Genomic DNA, 20757 nt, shown 5'->3' with positions numbered 1-20757 from the left:
GACAAGTAGCATGGACAAAGAATAAACTTCTGTCGCTTTTCCGGGTTGCTTGCTACTACCATGTAATATAGTCTATCATGACTGAAACATCCTAAACATTTAAATGAGGTCAATTCACATTAAGAGATATGTGCACTATCTTTTTGGTAAGTTACCATTCAAAATAGTCAATGCTATGTTTTGTGGCTTAAAGAATCATTTTCAATTACAGGGAAAATTCACCTGCTCCAATGTTGCTGGATAAATGAGTCACTGACAGAATATGAACTGAATGGAGGAGAGACAGATCCAGTTTCCAAACAACTTCTTTCTCTAGGGAGGCTCCGGTCTTTATAGAATATACCTGCATCATGTAGGGCAGAGAGCAGGTGGGGCTCATGTGCTAAAGCTGCAGAACCAGTCCATGCACATGGGGTGGCATCTGCCGCTTCTGTGAGTGCTGAGGGGCTCTGGTCCCCAACGGGGGTTGGAAGGCCCTATTGCATATCTGTCTGTGCTCTCATGGAAGGAAAACCACCATGCTGTTGAGTGAGCCAACAACTTGAGAATATAGTCTTTTTAAGCATACAAGGAACATTTACAAAATTTACCTCATACTGGCCCACAAGCAAGTTTCAGGATGAAAACCATATGGGTTATTTTTCTGACCAAAAGCAATTAAGCTTGAAAACAACAGCTACAGGATAACTGGAAAAAATCTTGTATATTTGGAAAATAGGATACATACTTTTAAATAATCCATACGCATATACATCCTCTCAGTTAACCCTCCTATCATAATGCATCTTAGAAATGCAGGAACCGAGAGTGGAAGGAGAACATCATTTGCTCAAATTTACCCAGTTGGTCATGGTGAAACCAGGACTCAAAACCAGCCTATAGAACTCTAGAGCCAAGGCTTTAGTGATATTCTCTTTACGCTACGTCTCACTGGAATTCATAGATCCTCCCACGGTTCAGAGCCTCCACTGATCTGATGTTTCACCTCTTAGAGCAACTGGTAAGAGGTGGGAGACCTCGTCCCAGCGTGTGGTGGAGGCACTGACCTTGGACCTGCTGCGCAGAGATGCATGTCCCTTTAGTTCCTGCTCCTCTGGGGTCCCCTACTTGAACTGAGGTAAGAGGTCTAGGGTAGTGGAGAGGGGTCTTTCGGGTTGATCTTCCCAGACAGCTTTGAACTAGATTCCCCAGGAAGACTTCATTTCCTTTTAAAGTTAAGTTTTTTTTTTTCCGCGTGGTCACAAGTGGTAAGCGAACAAAGAAAGACAGAAGGAAAAGTTACTTCCAGATGGCTCCCCATCTTGCTCTAATGCAGATTAAGTAAAGAATATCCCAACATATCATTAGGCAAACATGAGTATTAAGATCATTCATATTATATAAATGGAACGGAATAAAAATTCAACCTATATCCTGACTTAAATCTGGGGCTAGGGCCTCAGAGCCAGAAAACAGACAACTTATAGCACCCCGGTCTGAGCAAGGTGGAGGCCCACGATACCTGAGGTAAGAGGCAAGACCAAAGTGTTCGTAACCTTTCTAGGGTTGGCCACCTGAACTCTAGCTACCAAACTACATCCCTCTGTGGCAAGGGCCTGTTCAAATGGCTACTTAACACTGTTATTCTCCAACTCAACCTACTTGTGTCAAGATACATTTTTAGCAAAACCCCAAGACATCCAGAGCTTCTGAGGCTCCGCATCTCGCCCTGTGCTGTGAGGGCGATGCTGTCTGCCCTCCTCCATAGGCTCACAAGGATAACTTAGTCCTAAGTGCCCAGGACTAAGTTTCATGCAGGAGAAGGCTCGAAAATACAGAAAACCTGACGGTGGTCCATATCCCAGAAAGTTACCAAAGTGCTGAGAACTCACCAAGTGGCCCTGGAGAGGGAGAAGGCTGAGAGAGGTATGAAGAGAGAGGGCCAGGTTGGCTAAAGGTCCTGAAGGTAGGAATATTCACTCCATCCTTTGGCTTCATTTCTTTCACTGCAGAAGCCACCCTGGCCCAAGGTGAGGGCGAAGGCTTGCTGGGTTAATAGTGCTCACAGTGCTCAGCTTAGGGCCTGAGTGCTCCCCAGCCCTACCCCAACTGCTCCAACTCCACACCATCAGGGCTCAGGCCCCAGAAAGTCAGTGTGCCAATCAGTAAGTGATCCAAGTCCCACCACGAATTTAAGATCAACAAGTCTAAGATCAAAGTACCCCGTCATCCAATCAGCAGTGTGATTACATCCTTTGGATCTGTGAAGAAGGGCTGTTGACCACTTCCTAATAGGAGGTTATGGGCAGACCCCAAATGAGAATTCAGTCCAGTTGTGTCTAGAGGCTAGACAGATGGTGCGGGGCCCCGGGGGTGAGCGATGGTCCAATGCCTTCGATGAGGTTGTTCCATTGGTCATAGTTCTCTTTCAGGCCTGGAAAAAACACACACAAAACCCCAGGAAGGTTAGGTAAGTCATTGTAAGGTTAGAGCAAAGAGTACTGACCACAGACTTAGTGGGCCTTCCTAGAGAGAAGCACCTGGGATACTAAAAGGACTGGTTGTGAGGGTGGTAGCAGTAATGGTAACTACTGTACATTCAGTGCCTTTATAAAGATGCTTCATAAGTCATTTGTTTAATCCACAATAACTCAATAATGATAACAAAAAAAGTAACATTTGTTGAAGAATAACTCATTATAGAATAACTCAATGGACATGCACTGTTTCATTTAATTTTCACAATATCCCTATTAGCTAAGTACTGTGATTAGCCCTACTTTATCATTGAGGAAACTAGGCTTAAAGACGCTACCTGATTTGTCCAATGTCATTATAGCTGGTAATGACAGAGTTCACACCTTGGTCAGAAAGGGTGAGAAAATGGGAAGCCTACTTCAGGCTCAGAGATGGTGCTGAGCAAGAAAAGGTCCTTCGTACGCCAGCCAGTGGATGCAAATCCAGGGCCACCTCCGTGAAGGGCAGAAGGAATAGGTGCAACATCATGAAGCAGCGTAACACTGGGAATGATCAAGAGAGAGCACTGGGGTCATGGGCAGGTGGGTCTAACTACATGGTAAGAACAGTCAGAAAGGGTCCGCAGCCTCAGGCTGAGGGAGAAGGGCACAGCTTAGCAGGCAAAGGACCTCCTTGTTCAAAACAAACAACACCTGGGGCAGAAGGCAGGGCCCACTGCCTTCATCTTTGGGTCCCAGTGCCCTGCAAAGAACCTGGCATGGAATAGGTCCTCAACAAATAAATGCTCCATAGTCATTAATTCAAAAAATACTGAACACACCCATGACCTGCCACACTCTGTTCTTGGTTCCAAAAAGTCCATCCACAAATAGAAATCCTCATCCTCATAGAGCTCACAATCCAGTGGGCAGAGATAACAATAAACATCATAAATTATATAGGATGTGAAAAGGTGATCAGTGCTATGGGGGGAAAGAGCCAGATAAGAGAAGCAGTGGTGGTGCCAAGGACAGGGTGAGGGAGGTAGGGAAGGTGTAATGTTTTTAAAAGGCTGGTCAGGGTGGGCCTCACTGGGAAGGTGAGATTTGAGCAAAGACTTGAAGGAGGTGGGAGCGAGCCACGAGACAACACAGGAAGAATGTTCCAGGCAGTGGGAAGAGCACTACAAAGGCTGAAGCCAGAGTATCCCTGGAGTGTTGGAGACTTGTGTGGCAGGAGTGAGGTAGGCCGGGGGAAGAGAGCAGGTGAGCTCAGGAGGCACTGACTGGAGGACCACATCATCGGGTCTAGCAGGACAATGGACATTGGCTCTGACTCTCAGAGAAATGGAGAGTCACTGGAGGATTCTGAGCAGAGGAGTGACAATATCTGACTTGCTTTCTAACAGATCTCTCTGGCTGTACTATTAAAAAGACTATGTAGGGCCCTGGCCAGTTTGGCTCAGTGGATAGAGCATTGACCTGCGAGCTGAAAGGACACGGGTTCGATTCTGGTCAAGGGCACATGCCCGGGTTGCAGGCTCAATCCCAGGTGGGGGGCATGCAGGAGGCAGCCAATCAATGACTCTCTCTCATCATTGATGTTTCTCTCTCTCTCCCTCTTCCTTCCTCTCTAAAATCAATAAAAAAATATATTTTTAAATAAATAATAAATAAATAAAAAGTGACAACACACACACACACAAAAAAAAGATTGTGTAGGGAGGCATGATGACAGTAGAGAGACCAGTAGGAAACTGATACAGTAATTTAAGTTTAGGTGAGAGATGACTTACACAGCATGGCAGTTGTGGGGTGACGACAAGTGATTAGATTCCACATGTATGTGAAAGGTAGAGCTGATAAGACTTTCTGAGGGATGGGATGGGAGGTGTAAGAGAAGAGACATGAATGAGGACTTTGGCTTGAGTAACTAGAAGGATGGAGTAACTATTAGTTGAGAAGGGAAAGACTGTAACTGCAACTGGTCTTTGTGATGTTTATTAGATGTTGAATTAGTGGGTTATCGAAATCTGATGTTCATGGGAGAGATCAAAATGCAGATATAAACTGGGGACTCGTCAGCCTGGAGATGGCATCTAAAGCCACTAGATGACATTAGGACATAGATAGAGGAGAGGTCCAAGCGCTGAGCCCTGGAAGCAGCGAAGTAGATGGAGAAGGAGTAGATCCTGAGATAGGAGACAACCACAGTGGGTTGTCTTGGAAGGATGGCATCACAGCTCTGTCAGCAGTGCTGAGAGCTCCGCTGAGATGAGGAATGGGAGCTGACCACTGGATTTAGCTAAGGCCTGAGAAAGCATTTGGTCTAGCCCTGCCAAGGCCTTAGGGGTGAGTTAATTAATGTTTGAGCAATATAGCAGGCTAATTTTTAAGTTGATATTTCTTTAAAAAAATACATATATATATATTTTACTGATTTCAGAGAGGAAGGGAGAGGAAGAGAAAGAGAGCGAAACATCAGTGATGAGACACAATCATTTATCGGCTGCCTCCTGCACGCCCCCCCACTGGGGATGGAGCCTGCAACCTGGCCATGTGCCCTGACCGGAAATCGAACCATGAACTCCTGGTTCATAGGTTGATGCTCAACCACTGAGTCATGCTGGCCGGGCAGTTGATAATTTTGTATGACCCTTGAATGAAGTTATAAGTTTCCAAAGGGCCCTTGGCAGAAAAAAGGTTGCCCACCCCCGATCTAAGGTAAAGAGAAAAGAATTGCTGGCACAACCATCTTGAGCAGACCAAAAAGGTGAGGTGTTGGAGGTTTGAAGATAAAGGAGAAGGTGTAAAATAGACTTCCAGGAGAGGGGAAGAGAGAATGACCAGGTGGGGGCAGGAGCTGCATGTAGTTAATATGAGAGAAACACCAACCTTCTTGATGGACAGTAACATCCCGTGTCACTGGACTATGTGCTCTCTGTGGTATTTTTTAGGATTGGTGAGAAGTTCTGCTCAGCCTCTTCAATCTATTTTAGTTTCCCACGTGACAAGGTACTGTGCGGCCACCAAAAAGCTTTTCTCTCTTTGCAAAGCTAATTAACTGGAGCAGAGAGGCTCTGCTTTTTTTTTTTTTTTTCAGACTCTGTCTTATCTCTCAGCACCTAGATACTTCAGGAGCCTCCCACCCAGGCTCTCTGCCTCTCAACCTGCCCCATCTTGCCCATCCTCCACGTTGCAGCCCAAATGCAAATACAAGTCTAATCATGACATCCCCCTGCTTAGAACCCAAGGACTCTCACAGCCTGTGGGGGGAAGTTCAAGCTTATTTCAGCAAATACATGGGATTCGAGATCTGGTTTCTGCCCATTTCTCTACCTTCATCTTCCAACAATTCACCATCCTGAGCTCCAGATACACTGAACACAGTTTCTCAAAACTGACCAGGCCCACCCAGGCCTTTGTGCATCCTGTTTAGAAGACCCTTGCCCTCCCCTGCCTGCTGAACCCTAATCACCTGCTAAGATTAAAGACAAGCATTGCTTTGTCTAGGGCAGTGGTCGGCAAACTCATTAGTCAACAGAGCCAAATATCAACAGTACTTCTTCAAAATAGACTCGCCCAGGCTGAAAACCGACTTCTGCGCATGGGCCACGAAGTTTCAATCGCACTGTACGTGCGCGCCCGCACGTGGTATTTTGTGGAAGAGCCACACTCAAGGGGCCAAAGAGCCGCATGTGGCTCGCGAGCCACAGTTTGCCGACCACTGGTCTAGGGAGCCTCCTTTCTCTCTTGTCTCCTGAAGACTGAGTCCTCGCATCCGTGGGTCATGAGAGTCACTGGCCGAATAGCAGAGGTAAATCAGTGAATCTCTCTAGTCCTTGTAACCCAAAAAGCCTACAATAGTAACTTCCAACCATTAAAGTTTCCAGTGGTGGTGAGGGCTGACGCTGCAGCAGAGCACTCTCCCTGCTGCTGGACTGTGTGGCAGGGCGGATATGAGAGGGTATCTCCTAAGGACAGGAGGCGGGACCAAAGACCTCTGCGGGTCTTGCCATTTAGCTGGGGTGATTTATGATTAGTCACCATCTTCCCGTGCTTTGTTTTTATTAAAGCACTTCTACAAATTTAACCCACTCCTCATCATAACCTCCTCCACCATACAGATAAGTGATGAGTTAGAACAGAGGTAGTGGAGTAGAGAGGTGTGAATATTCCATTTACAGTGAGGAAACCAAGGCTCAGAGAAGAGTAGGTCAAGGTCATTGGGGTAGTAAGAGACAGAGTCAGGATCTCCAAACTTTCAGCTAAGTGTTATTTCTATACGTCTATGTAACGCTCTCCTTCAGTCAGTTTCCTTTAGCCATAATCTCCCTGATCCGAGACCTATCAGTATAGACTACTGTGCATGGAAATCTAAGGGACCCCAGGCTGCCCCAGAAGTCCCAGTTCTGTCCTTACCAAGGTGCTTCTGCAGAAAGGCCAACATGGCCCGCACCACAATCTCTTGACCTTCATAGGGGTCCAAGGTCCCACGGTTTTGACTGGAGAAGAATTTACCAATCCAGTTCCCAGACACAAAAGCAAAGTCAGTTTGACTCCGATGAACAGAACCACTAGAGGAAAAGAAAAACAAATAACTGGTAGGAGTTTTGAGGTCAGGGTACACAAATATTTGTTAAGCACCTACTATGTGCAAGGTACTTTATGTGCATTATTTCATTTTCACAATAAGGGAAGAATATTCCCCTTTGACAAAATCAGGAGAGAACTGGTCACACAGCTGGTAAGGGGACAGCGCTAGGATGTGAACACAGGTGTGCTTGGCTTCAGAGCTGCCTCAGCTCCTGGACCACAATGCCTGACGGTGCAGGGAAAAGGCTGAGTTAGCCAGAGTGGGGACAGGGCCAAGGAGGCGAGGTCTGCAGCACCTGCCATTCCTATGTTATTATAAACTATAACACCACGGCTTTTACCTGGTGACTTCCGAACATTCATAAAACATGTCAGCTCCTGTCTTCAGAACTGTACCACAAAGTAAACAGGAAAAAGGAATTTAAGTGAGGGCAGTGCTTGTAAAAGAGAGTTTCTGGGTTAGAATTTAAGTCCTTTGGTATCAAATATATTTACTGCAAAGGTGAAATTCTGACTAGGTTCATTTTTGGCTAAATTACTTAAAACTAAAATTACTAGTCAAATCAATGAGGAAGAAAAATATAAATGCTAAACTTTGATATCATGAAAAAAAAAAAAAAGGTGACTTTACAAAAATGTATTTTTTTGCCGGGCCAGCTTGGCTCAGTAGTTGGGCATTCGACCTATGAACTAGGAGATCACAGTTCAATTCTGGGTCAGGGCACATGCCCAGGTTGTGGGCTCGATCCCCAGTAGGGGGCCTACAGGAGACAGGCAATTGATGATTCTCTCATATCTTGATGTTCCTATTTCTCTCTCCCTCCTCTCCTTTCCTCTCTGAAATCAATAAAAAAATATTTTTTTAAATGTATTTTTTAAGGCACATGAAAAAGCATAAAGAATAATATAATGGATACTTGAATGTGCAGCACTCAGTTTAAGAAAGAATACATTACCAGTAGTTAAATCCCCCTTGTGTGCCCATTTCCAACTGCTCTCACCGCCTTTTCCTCCAGGGGTCACAATGATCCCAAATCTGACTGGTCTGGGGAAACTTCCAAGCAGTCTTCTGTTGCCATGAAGTCAGAATGAAAGGGAGGGGGCTGGCCCGGTGGAAGAGAGCCGGGGCCAAAATGAGCAAGGGAAGAAGCCGCTATTACTGAGCAGATTCCTAGCCACCCAGGGCTGTGGAGTTGGCATTTCAACTACCTGAAATGGTTTCTGGAAGATTCCAAGGTCTGTGGCATGCAGTTACTTGTTATTTTGCTTTAATGGGGCCTGGGACCCTTGAAGCATGTATTTTAGGCTCAAGTGCAGGACAGGAGCAAGTCACAGCCTTGTCAGCGAGCCTTCAACCTGCACCTGGAGCTCTAGGCCACTTCCCATGCATGGTATGTTTCTTAAAATTTCTCAAAAATTTTCTGTGAAAAATGGCTTATGAAAGAAAGCTGATAGTGCTGATGATGGAGTGAAAAGACTGTGGTTTCTCTTAGCCAGAATATAGATGGTTTCTGGAAGATGTCTGAATTTAGGTAGTCATGAAGGTCTCTAAAAATCTGTCTTATGAATGTCAAAGGTCTATCATACCCACATTCTTTTTTTTAATATACATTTTTATTGATTTAAGAGAGGAAGGAAGAGGGAGAGAAAGATAGAAACATCAATGATGAGAGAGAATCATTGACTGGCTGCCTCCTGCACACCCCACACTGGTGATCGAGCCTGCAACTCAGGCATGTGTCCTGACCAGGAATTGAACCATGATCTCCTGGTTCATAGGTCAGTGCTCAACCACTAAGCCACGATGGCCGGGCTTCACCCACATTCTTCAAAAGACCCAATAAAATTCCCAAATGAGGTTAAAGATCTTTGGAGTCCACCCAGACCCACTTTCTTCCCCAACACACAATCCCACAATACCCTTTTCCCAGAAGTGAACAGACAAATCCTGTCACAGAGTCATATAAACTGGTGAAGAAATCACTGTAGAACTAAGTGGAGCAGAGCAGATATGAAATTCTAAAGGAATTAAGATTTTGAAAATCGGGAAGTATTCAGGTATCCCATTAATAGTCAGAGCTTCTGGATAATCCAAAAGTAATCAAGGGAGCCCAGCTGGCAAGAAGATGGCAGGGCACTGGGGACCATGGCCTTGGAGTCTACTTACAGGACAGTGATGATCCTGGACTGTTCATGCTGGGCACACATCTTCTTCATCAAGTTGACACTCTCCACTGTCTGGAATTTCTCAGCATTGATGAAGAATACAGGGCCTCGGGCCTTCGGGTAAAAGTCACGTTCCAGAGGGAACATCCAAGCATCCAGTGCCACAGCACACCTGCAACAGGACCAGACACTGGGAGCTGCCGTGCAGAAGCGGTCAGGGCAATGGGGGAAAGCGTTGAGATCTTCTGAAGGTTCAGAAAGCCAAGGAGGTACCAGGGTCCACACCCTTCGGTTAGGATCTTGGCTAGAGACCACTTTCACCTGTTGCCAAAGATCCTTCTACATTTTAAACTCACCGAGAGCAAGGGTCGGACCTCTCCTCGCCCTGGACCATGCTCAGGCAGCTGCCTTCAGTTACACAGAATGGCACTTCCTTCGTTTAATCCTTCACTCAACATTCTTTGAGTACCGACTGTGTGCTTAGCCCTATGCTCTGGATACAGGGATAAATGACACAGTTCTGTTGTTGTTGTTTTTGTTTTAATCCTCACCCGAGGATATTTTTTCATTGATTTTTAGAGAGAGGTGAAGGGAGGGGGAGAGACACAGAGAGAAACATCAATTGGTTGCTTCCTACACATGCCTGAACCAGGGTTGGGGAAGGAGCCTGCAACCAAGGTATATGCCCTTGACCGGAATCAATCCTGAGACCCTTCAGTCCACAGGCCGATGCTCTATCCTCTGAGCCAAACCAGCTAGGGCTAAATGACACAGTTCTTGCTCTCAAGGAGTCCCCAGTGGAGAAAGGGAGGCAGGACAGACAAATTAACAAATACAGCTTGGCACCCTGATTGCACAAGTTGCTAAGTGAGCCCAGAGCATATGAGGCAGAGGCTAGGAAAAGCCTCTTGGTGCCACAACTCAGAGATCTAGCCAGTGTGTCAAGCAGTAAACAAGCCTCCCCACTCCCACCCCAAATGCTCCTCCAGCCTTCTCTCTCAGGAAAGGGCGATCATCTTCACTCAAATGATGGATACACAAGTGAAAAACCTTGATTCCTCTCTTTCCTTCACCTCATACATCACATAGTCCTGAAAATTCTAAAACATGTCCTGACTCCATTCATTTCTCGTCATCCCACTGCCTCCATCTTAATGCAAATCCATCATCTCACCTGGACCCCGAAATAGCTCCCTCTAACTAGCCTCTTTGCTTTCTGTCCAGCCACTATCTACCCTTCACACAGTAGCCAGAAGGATCTTTTAAAATGTAAAAAATTGTTTTTTCTCTCCTTAACTCCTTCAATGGCTTCCATCAAATCCTATATAATAAAAGCCTAATATGCAAATTGACCAAATGGCAGAATGACCGGTGGAACGACCAGTCACCATGATGAACACTGACCACCAGGGGGCAGACGCCCAATGCAGGAGCTGCCCCCAGCCCACAGGCCCCAGGCCAGCCAAGGTGAGTGTGAGCAGGGGGGCCCCTGATCAACCCGCCGGTCACCCCACAGATTGGCCCTGATCGCCAGCCAGGCCTAGGGATCCTACCCATGCATGAATTTCGTGCACTGGGCCTCTAGTTTAGAATAAAACCTAACTTCCTTACTCTGACCAAAGGCCCTGTGATCTGCCCTTTTATCTTTCTGATCACATTTTAATCTTTTCCCCTTCACTCACCATGCTCCTCCCACACTGACACAGCAAGCTTCCTTCCACCTCAAGGCCTTTGCATTAGCTGTTCCCTCTACCTAGAATGATCTTCCCTTAGACCTTTATACGGCTGTCCTATTTTATTTTCTTCATTGCACGTTTTGCTGGGGATTTGGTTATTTATTAGCTTGTTTACTAGTCTGTTTCCTCCCACAAATTCCATGAAATCAGAGACCTTGTTTTCTTGTTCATCACTAAATTCCCAGCCCCCAAAACAGTGCCTAGTGCATGATACTTACGTAACAAATAGCAGCATTACTGGGAAACTCACCGAAATTGGGTCTCCTTGGCCAAAGCCAGAATAGCTGTGGCCCCTCCAAATGAATGTCCCATCACAGCCACACAGCTCATGTCGATGCTGCCCTGAGGAAAGCAGAGAACTTAGCCAAGTCAGACACTGCGGAGTGCTTTTTGAGGACTTCTTCAGGGGCAAGAAGAAACAGCGAGACAATGCAGAAGCACAATTCAGCGAGTGAGTTTCCAGCACCTCCACCCACCCCACCACATGAAAGACCCTGCCAGCTGGAGAGCAGCCTGCCAGGCAATCCCTGGACTGAACAGCCTTCTGTAGGCAGGAAATCCAAAAACCTGCCATGTTTTCCGTCTTTATTTTTATTTATTTATTTATTTTTTAATATATTTTATTGATTTTTTACAGAGAGGAAGGGAGAGAGATAGAGAGTTAGAAACATCGATGAGAGAGAAACATCGATCAGCTGCCTCTTGCACACCCCCTACTGGGGATGTGCCCACAACCAAGGTACATGCCCTTGACCGGAATCGAACCCTGGACCCTTCAGTCCGCAGGCCAATGCTCTATCCACTGAGCCAAACCGGTCAGGGCCCATCTTTATTTTTATTTTTTTTTAAATATGTTTTATTGATTTTTTTACAGAAAGGAAGGGAGAGGGACAGAGAGCTAGAAACGATGAGAGAGAAACATCGATTCAGCTGCCTCCTGCACACTCCCCACTGGGGATGCGCCTGCAACCAAGGTACATACCCTTGACCGGAATTGAACCCAGGACCCCTCAGTCCGCAGGCCAGCGCTCTTTCCACTGAGCCAAACTGGTTAGGGCCTCCATCTTTATTTTTGCCATCTTAATACGTACAATACCTGGACTAGAGTAGCCATTCAAATATCTATGAATAGCCCAGCCAGCGTGGCTCAGTGGTTGAACATTGACCTATGAGCCAGGAGGTCACGGTTTGATTCCTGGTCAGGGCACACACCTGGGTTGCCGGCTCGATCCCCGGTGTGGGGAGTGCAGGAGGCAGCCAATCAATGATTCTCTCTCATATTGATGTTTCTATCTCTCTCTCCCTCCCTATTCCCTCTGAAATCAATGAAAATGTATTAAAAACCTATTTTCCTCATTTAAAAATACCTATGAATAGATGAATAGATAAAAATTATGTGATTCCAACCTGATCCATCAGTGTAAGAGCACATTAAGAGTAAGAACTCTCTCCATCCGCTAGACCCCTGTCTTAAAACCGGTCCACCGGGATGACACGCACCAAGTCAAGGGCAGGATGGGGGAGCTCCTGCTGCCCGTCCACTTTGCTCTGAAGCAAGACCTGCCTGTAGAGAAACCAACTCAGGTTCTACTTCCTCTGGGTCTCTGTCCTGACTTTTATCCAGTGGAGTGATGTGCTTGCTGGAACATGCTCTGCACGTACCTATTTCTAATTGCCTCTAGAAGCCTTCAGGGCACAGTTATATAAAGAGCCACTGCAGCTGTCTGCTAAGGGGCTTGGGAAGTCTCTGTAGGCTTCGCTGCCCAGCCTCTGCCTTAAACCTGGTTATCCCCAATTTCTATCCCAAGCTTTTATATTTAAATTCTCCCCCTTTACTCAGTGCCTCCAGCAACTTGGTTGGTGGCCTGTTTAGGTATTTGTATAGGTTAATATAACTCTAAAATCAGGAATAGTCCACCCAGTGTAGCTCAGTGGTTGAGCATCGACCTATGAACCAGGAGGTCACAGTTCGATTCTAGGTTAGGGCATATGCTGGGCTTGTGGGCTTGATCCCCAGCAGGGGTCGTGCAAGAGGCAGCCAATCGATGATTCTCTTTCATCATTGATCTTTCTCTCTTTCTCTCCCTTCCTCTCTGAAGCCAATAAAAATATTTTGAAAAATAAAATAAAATCAAGAGTATACAGAGAAGTCTCCCACCTACCACATTCCCTTTCCACTCCCTGCACCCAAACAGGTAAGTTTCTTACATGTCTTTGAAGAACTTACTGACACATATATGAGTAAACATGAACATATACTTCCCCCCTTTTTACACAAGGGATATTATATCTTACCCTTTTGCATAATGATGTTAGAACATAAAGAGCTTCCTTATCTTTTTTTTACAGCTACATTTGGTTTCACCATGGTACAAATAGCTAGTGATCTCCAAATCTGTTCCTCTTCTTCCTGGACACATAGCTAGACTCTATTTCCCAGCAGTTGGATGTGGCCTTGTGGCTCTAGCTGATAGAATGTGAGTGAAAGTGAAATCTCTACTTCCAGGCCTAGTCCATGTACACTCCTTCGTGCATACCTCCATGTCCTTTCCCGTTCCTGGCTTAACACACACAGTGAAGCTGGGTTTCATAAGTGGAAGAGGGTAGAGCTAGAGCAGCGGTTCTCAACCTATGGGTCGCGACCCTTTGGGGGTCAAACAACCCTTTCACAGGGGTTGCCTAAGACCATTGGAAAACACATATATAATTACATATTGTTTTTTTGATTAATCACTATGCTTTAATTATGTTCAATTTGTACCAATGAAATTGGGGGTCACCACAACATGAGGAACTGTATTAAAGGGTTGTGGCATTAGGAAGGTTGAGAACCACTGAGCTAGAGGATAAAAGTAGCTTGGGTCCCTGAGCTCCCATTTTTGGACTTCATGTGGGAGAGAAATAAATTTCTATTGTGTTAAGCCACTGAGATTTGGGATTTATGTGTCAGAGCAATTAGCATTACCCAAATGAATACAGCCATTGTTCCATCATCTATTGAACTAGTTCCCTAATTATTAGTAAACATTTAGGATACGATCAATCTTTTGCTATTACAAACAACACTGGAATGAATAACCTTGTACATATATCATGTTGCATGTGTGTAGGTATCTGCAGAATAAATTTCCAAAACTGGAAATTACCGGGTCAAAAAATATGTGCATTTGTAACATTAATAGCTATTGCCAAACTGCCCCACATGGAGCAATCTGCACTCTCATGGGCAATGTAAGATTGTACCTACTTCCCTACAGCTTTGCCAACAAGAATGAGTAATCAATTTTCAGATCTTACTCAGTCTGATAGGTGAAAATGTACCCTTTTTTATTCTGTATTTCTCCAAAAGGCTACCTCTTAACTAACCCAACTACACTGTAGCCTGCCATTCCCCAGTGGCATGCAGGCCTGGGAGCCCGCTTAGCTGGTGGGGGCTGGGAAAGCACTCCAGATTCCAGGTTCTGCCTTCCCTACTGACCATCCCAACAGGTGCCTCTTTCTGGAAGGCTTTACCAAAACCTTTAAAAGATAGTTTCTAAAGAGGCTTTGGGGCACACAGCAGAGTCTTTGGGATCCAAAAACCCAATTTAAATTTTAACTCTACCATTCACTTAGTTGTGTAACCTTGGGAAAATACTTAGCTTCTTTGATCTTTTATTTCTTTCTATGTGAAGAGATGCTAATGCTTACTGCATACGTTTGTGTGAGCTGCTCTTACATAGTAAGTACTCATAAAACAGTAATTGTTATTTTATATATATTTACTAAATAAAGAAAAGAGGCCACAAAACAGCTTATAGTAAATAACATTAGATTTTCATATACATATATATCCTAGAGGCCCAATGCACAACATTCGTGCACTGGGGGGCGGGAGAGTCCCTCAGCCCGGCCTGTGCCCTCTGTGTCCAGGACCCCTCAGGGGATATCTGCTTGGCGGCTTAGGCCACTCCCATGGTGGACATCCCCTGAGGGGTCCTTAGTGTTGCACAGAGGCAGGAGAGGCTCTCACCATTGCTGCTGGGCTCACCAGCTATGAGCCCAGCTTCTGGCTGAGCAGCGCTCCCCCTGTGGGAGCACACTGACCACCAGTGGGCAGCTCCTGTGTTGATAGTCTGCCCCCTGGTGGTCAGTGCACATCACAGCAACCAGTCGTTCTGCCATTTGGATTTGCATATAGGCAGGAGAGGCTCCCACCATTGCTGCTGGGCTCACCAGCTATGAGCCCAGCTTCTGGCTGAGCAGCGCTCCCCCTGTGGGAGCACACTGACCACCAGTGGGCAGCTCCTGTGTTGATAGTCTGCCCCCTGGTGGTCAGTGCACATCACAGCAACCAGTCGTTCTGCCATTTGGTCGATTTGCATATTAGTCTTTTATTATATAGGATATATGTACAAATATGTGTGTGTGTGTGTGTGTGTGTGTGTGTGTGTGTGTGTGTGTGTAATGCATTAAAAGAACTGAAAGGACAAACATCAAAATGTCAAAAAAAATTCTGTTTCTTTTTTCTTTATGCTTTTGTGTGATTTCTTAGTTCTCTAGTGCTTGAGCTACTTTTGAAATTAGGGAGAAAAAGAACTGGGTGGGGAGAAAAATGTATCTAATAGGCACCAAACAGCCAGGGCAGTTTCTATCCTCTTGCGGATTCTGGGGGTTCCCTCAAAGAAAGGAGTTAGCCTACAGGGAACACGGGACTTGCTGCTGCCGGACAGCCCTTCCTTTGGGGAAGGGACCATCTCTCCCTCATCCACATGGCCCTGTGGGGCTGTCAGAGTGGGTGTGTAACCTAGGTAGGCCAATCAGATTATCCTATCCCTCTAGCACAGTGATTGGCCCAGAGGGGCATGTGACTCAAGCAGGGCCACAGCCTTCCCCAGATTAGTGGAAGCTAACAGAGTCTCTTTTCCTTTCAAATCTGGAGCTGAGCTGAAATGCAGGCTTGGGCTACCAGCAACTACCTTTCTTGCCTAATGAAGCCCACATACACGGAGTGGAACTGAGACAGAAGGAGGAGTGACAGAGCTTTGATGGCCACGTTTGAGACACTAGATCTAACTACACGGCTCAAAGCCAGTCTGCCTTTGGTCTTCATAGTTATTCGAGCCAGTAAATTCTCTTTTGGTTCAAGCTGGTAAGTTAGGTAAGTTCCTGTTACGTGTAACCAAGAAAGTCCTGATGAATACATGAGCTCAGGTCATACCAGTTGCTGTCCTACCTTCAAGGTCATCAGATCCAACCCACCAGGCAAGATGTTGAGGACAGTCTGCCCAGCAGTGACCTTTTGCAGGATCTTCAACACTCGAGTACACTCATTTACCCGCTGATACACCTGCAACAGAGACAGTCCTAGTGGGAGCTGGGAACACTGCACAAACCATCTAGCAAGAAACTCACTCCCCTACAGAGCCAAGGAAGAATGCAGGGAGAGTTTGCTCGCCCTTGTCTCAGTAAGCCCTGTGGGCCCCATATGCTGAGAAAGGCTCAGCTCCTTCTTAGCAGCTCACATAGCATCACCTAATGCAGGGGTGGGAAATGTCTGGCTTCTGGCCACATAAGGCCTGAGAAATCATTTGGTCTGGCCCTGCCAAGGCCTTAGGGGTGAGTTAATTAAATGTTTGACCAAATACAGCAGGCTAATTTTTAAGTTGATAACATTGTATGGCCTGTGAATGATGTTACAAATACCCAAATGGCCCTTGGCAGAAAAAAGGTTCCCAACTCTGACCTAATATTCACACTCTGTCTACATACCCTTGGGGTTGTCAGGAGAACCAAATAAGACATGTATATGAAAGTGCTTTGAAAACAAAAGGACATAAGGGTGCTGTTATTATCAATCCAGTACTGGATTCTACTTGTCATGTATTGCCCACATCTACTGTTTTTGTCTGCCTAGCACTTACCAGCTCCACTTCTGTTAACCCTGCCTTTGAGGATTGCCCCCCACCCTGCAAAAAAAAAAATCTAACAATGTTTTTCTGATGGGAACTTCCTGCTTTGGTACTTCTCCCAGCCTAGGAGTCTCTCTCCAGGATTTTTCCTACTGAAGCTTGGGGCAGGGGTAGGGACTGAGGGAGCAACCTCAAATAGTCCCATTCTCTCAGATGGCGAGGTCAAACATATGCAAGCTCAGAGCTGTCAAAACTGTGGCTCTAACTTCATAAAGTAAGTCAGTTTGCAGATGAGACCAACCAGCAGAGGACACAGGGATGAGAATGAAAGACAAGTCCTGATGGCATTTGAGGCTGGTTCCAGCGGTCTTGCCCATCGTATATGTCCACTTACATAAGCTTATCTATTCTCCTTTTTGCCCAGAAAGCATAAGCTGGGTTTCTGTCACTTGCAATTATCAACAGTCTTGATTAATACCCCATTTCTCCTATTGATGTGGCAAGCTCAGACTCACTACGCCTGAGATTTCAAGAGAAATTTGGATAAGTCTTCTTGGTGAATGTCGTACAGGGAGGACAGGCTTATTAATTCTTCTTCCCTAATTGGCACAAGGCACAAGCCTACCTGGCAATTCCGAACACAAAATTCCTTCTCCCCTTCCTTAATTGGGCGGTAGGGAATCCATTCCTCCTCCAGCAACTCATTCGAGGGCTGCTTCTCTTCTGGGACCTGCTTGCAGATACAGGTGGTGGCAGCTGACCCATCCCTGAAATACACATGTCACCAGAAAGAAACACGAAGACACTCTTGAGCTTATTTCTCCCCTTTACCAAATCCTCCTTTTCACCCAAGACTCTCTGGATCACCCTTCAGCTGCTAGGGGAAAAATCTAAGGGCATGCATAGGAGAGTAGAAAAAACATGGATTTTGAGTTTGAACCCTAACTCAGCTGTGTCACTTTCAACAAATTATTTAACATCTTTTCTTTTTTTTAAAGCTTTACTACCACTAATTTAAGTGTATTTTTAAAATGATTTCAGAGAGGAAGGGAGAGGGAGAGACAGAAACATCAATGATGAGAGAGAATCATTGATCGGCTGCCTCCTGCACACCCTCCATTGAGGATCAAGCCCACAACCGGGACATGTGCTCTGACTGGGAATTGAACCGTAACCTCCTGGTTCATAGGTAAATGCTCAACCACTGAGCCACACCGGCCAGGCTATTTAACATTTTTGAACCTTGGTTTCCTCACCTTTAAAATGGATCTGATACTTGCATAGTTGTTGTGAGGATTAGGGGACTAACCTATATCCTAGCCCACTGCAGGCACCCGATCCACGATAGTTCACTGTGACTGCCACTGCTCACCTGTGCTCTGGCACAGCCACCACAAAGCCGTGGGAGGCCAGCTCCATGCAGAAGGCTGAATATAGTGTCCTAGAGATTCAGGAAGGAAAAGAAAAGTGATCAGAAAAATGGCCCACCCTTAGCCCCCATTCTAACTATTCTCTGCTAGTGACCATCTCAAAAGACTGAAGGGAGGAAGTTCCATTTGTAGCAGCCCTTTTCACGGTGCTTTCTCCAGCCAGAATATCCCAGCTCTCACCACAGCCCCCAGAGTCCCCTGCTAGGAAGCACGTGCAAATCAATCCATGGTGTTTTCCGACCCTATATACACACACACACACACACCATCCCACACCATCCCCAATACAGTTCGGCTACTTCAACAATTGCATTTTTTTTAAAAATATATTTTATTGATTTTTTACAGAGAGGAAGGGAGAGAGACAGAGAGCCAGAAACATCGATGAGAGAGAAACATCGATCAGCTGCCTCCTGCACATCTCCTACTGGGGATGTGCCCGCAACCCAGGTACATGCCCTTGACCGGAATCGAACCTGGGACCTTTCAGTCCGCAGGCCGACGCTCTATCCACTGAGCCAAACCGGTCTTGGCAACAATTGCATTTTTATTGTTATATTGTATGTCTCCCAAATTAGTTCGTAAGCACCTTGAGGACAAGGACTCTGGCTATTTCTTTAATATGCAAATCTGCATCTGTGATTTAGCATGTGGAATTTTTATCTGTCCTCCAGCTTTACAGAAAAAAAGAATAAAGCAGACACTGCTAACTGCCCACTCCAAATACCTTCTTCCTCCTTGATAAAATAATCTAATGTTCAGCTAAAGACACTGTCATGCCATCAAAATATGACATTTACCAGCCTCCTCTACAACCAGGTTTGTATGTGATTAAATTCTAGTCCAGCAAAAGAAATATAATACTAGCCCAGGTGGTGTGGCTCAGTGGTTGAGCGTCGACCTATGAACCAGGAGGTCACGGTTTGATTCCCTTTCTGGTCAGGCCATCTGCCCAGGTTATCGGCTGGATCTCAGGCGTAGGGCAGGCAGGAGGCAGCCAATCAATGATTCTCTCTCTCATCATTGATGTTTCTATCTCTCCCTCTCCCTTCCTCTCTAAAATCAATTTTTAAAAAATTTAAAAACAAAAAGAAATATAATACTACACTGAGTAATTTAAAAATTTTAAAAGTAAAAAGAAACAGGTAGAATTAATTTTAATAATATATGTAACCCAATACAGCCAAACATGATCACTTCAACATATAATCAAAATTTAAAGCCCTAGCCAGTTTGGCTCAATGGATAGAGCATCAGCCTGCGGACTGAAAGGTCCTGGGTTCGATTCTGGTCAAGGGCACATGCCCGGGTTGTGGGCTCGATCCCCAGTAGGGGGCATGCAGGAGGCAGCCAGTCAATGATTCTCTCTCATCATTGATGTTTCTATCTCTCTGTCCCCCTCTCCTTTCCTCTCTGAAATCAATACAAATATTTTTTAAAAATAATGTGGTGTTTTACTACTTTTTAAAAATATGAAATCTTTGAAAGTCAGTGTATATTTCATATGTATAGCACAGCTCATTTTGGACCAGCCATATCTCAAATGTTCAGTAGCCATATGTGGCTAGAAGCTATTATAGTGGACACAGCAGCTCTAGTCAATGGGAGGCAAGCAGCTGTGTTATACTTCAGGAAATCTCAAAAAGAAGAGTGCTCCCTTCCTATTGCCTGAAATATGGATGTAATGTCTAGAGCTAAACCAGCCACCCTGGGTCATGAGATATCTTCAGAAATGGAAGCCACCATGGCAGAGTAAGACGATTAAAGAAGCCTGCTTCTCTGATAACTGCATGGAACTACCACATCAGCCGTCTACTTCTAGCTTCCTTTTATCTGCAAAAGAAATCAATGTTGTTTAGGTCACTATTATCAGTTAGGATATGGCGGTTTCCTGTTAAATACAACTTCCTCATATCCCAACTGATTCAGGGAGGTCAGTATCTTAAGTTTCTTTTTCTTTTGGGAGGCAATGAGCATAAGAGCCAGAGAGATTTCTGATCCCTTTCTCATTCGAACTGTAACCTTGGGCACGTATGCCTTCCAGAGCCTGTCTTCTCTTCTGTAAAATATGCACCCTCCCCGGCCTGCCCCAAATGAGACAATGGACCATTGCAAATGTTCAGTGTTTAAAGCACATACCCTGCCCTGGGATGGGAAACCATGAGTCTATGGAGCGTGGGAAGGGTTTCAGAGTCTGAATCAACCACAGAAACTATGAAAGGAAATCATGTCTCTTCCGCCCCCTCCCTTTTCTTGGAATTTTGCTCTGGTTAATGAAGAGCATTTATTTATAACTAGAGGCCCGGTGCACAAAAATTTGTGCACTCGGTGGGGAAGGGGGGGCGGGTCCCTCAGCCTGGCCTGTGCCCTCTCGCAGTCTGGGACCCCTCAGGAGATAAGGACCTGCTGGCTTAGGCCTGCTCCTGGGTGGCAGAGGGCAGGCCCAATCCCTAGGTGCAGCCCCTGGTCGGGCTCAGAGCAGGGCTGATTGGGGAGTTGGGGC

General features: G+C 45.6%; 1 protein-coding gene across 6 annotated transcripts in view; it reads right to left on the bottom strand.

Annotated features, from left to right (window-relative positions):
- Positions 1-684: 684 nt before the first annotated feature.
- The window catches only part of PAFAH2 (platelet-activating factor acetylhydrolase 2, 40kDa), a 33433-nt gene continuing 13360 nt past the window's right edge, over positions 685-20757 (bottom strand). For 2 of the 6 annotated variants that reach the window (XM_014546859.1, XM_014546860.1), the window contains exons 5-13: positions 18197-18265; positions 17450-17591; positions 16149-16262; positions 11184-11275; positions 9199-9369; positions 7988-8076; positions 7373-7421; positions 6858-7012; positions 685-2413 (exon numbers count right to left, since the gene is read on the bottom strand). In XM_014546859.1, coding sequence (XP_014402345.1) covers positions 2319-2413; positions 6858-7012; positions 7373-7421; positions 7988-8076; positions 9199-9369; positions 11184-11275; positions 16149-16262; positions 17450-17591; positions 18197-18265 — 976 coding nt within the window. In that variant the 3' untranslated portion in view covers positions 685-2318. Of the gene's footprint in view, positions 2414-6857; positions 7013-7372; positions 7422-7987; positions 8077-9198; positions 9370-11183; positions 11276-16148; positions 16263-17449; positions 17592-18196; positions 18266-20757 lie in introns of those variants that run through there. The other 4 variants (XM_014546861.1, XM_005875163.2, XM_005875166.2 and 1 more) reach the window with 4 other exon arrangements.

Source organism: Myotis brandtii, unplaced genomic scaffold, assembly GCF_000412655.1.
Source record: "Myotis brandtii unplaced genomic scaffold, ASM41265v1 scaffold456, whole genome shotgun sequence".
NCBI classification, from domain to species: Eukaryota; Metazoa; Chordata; class Mammalia; order Chiroptera; family Vespertilionidae; genus Myotis; species Myotis brandtii.
This window is presented reverse-complemented; position numbering and strand designations above follow the sequence as displayed.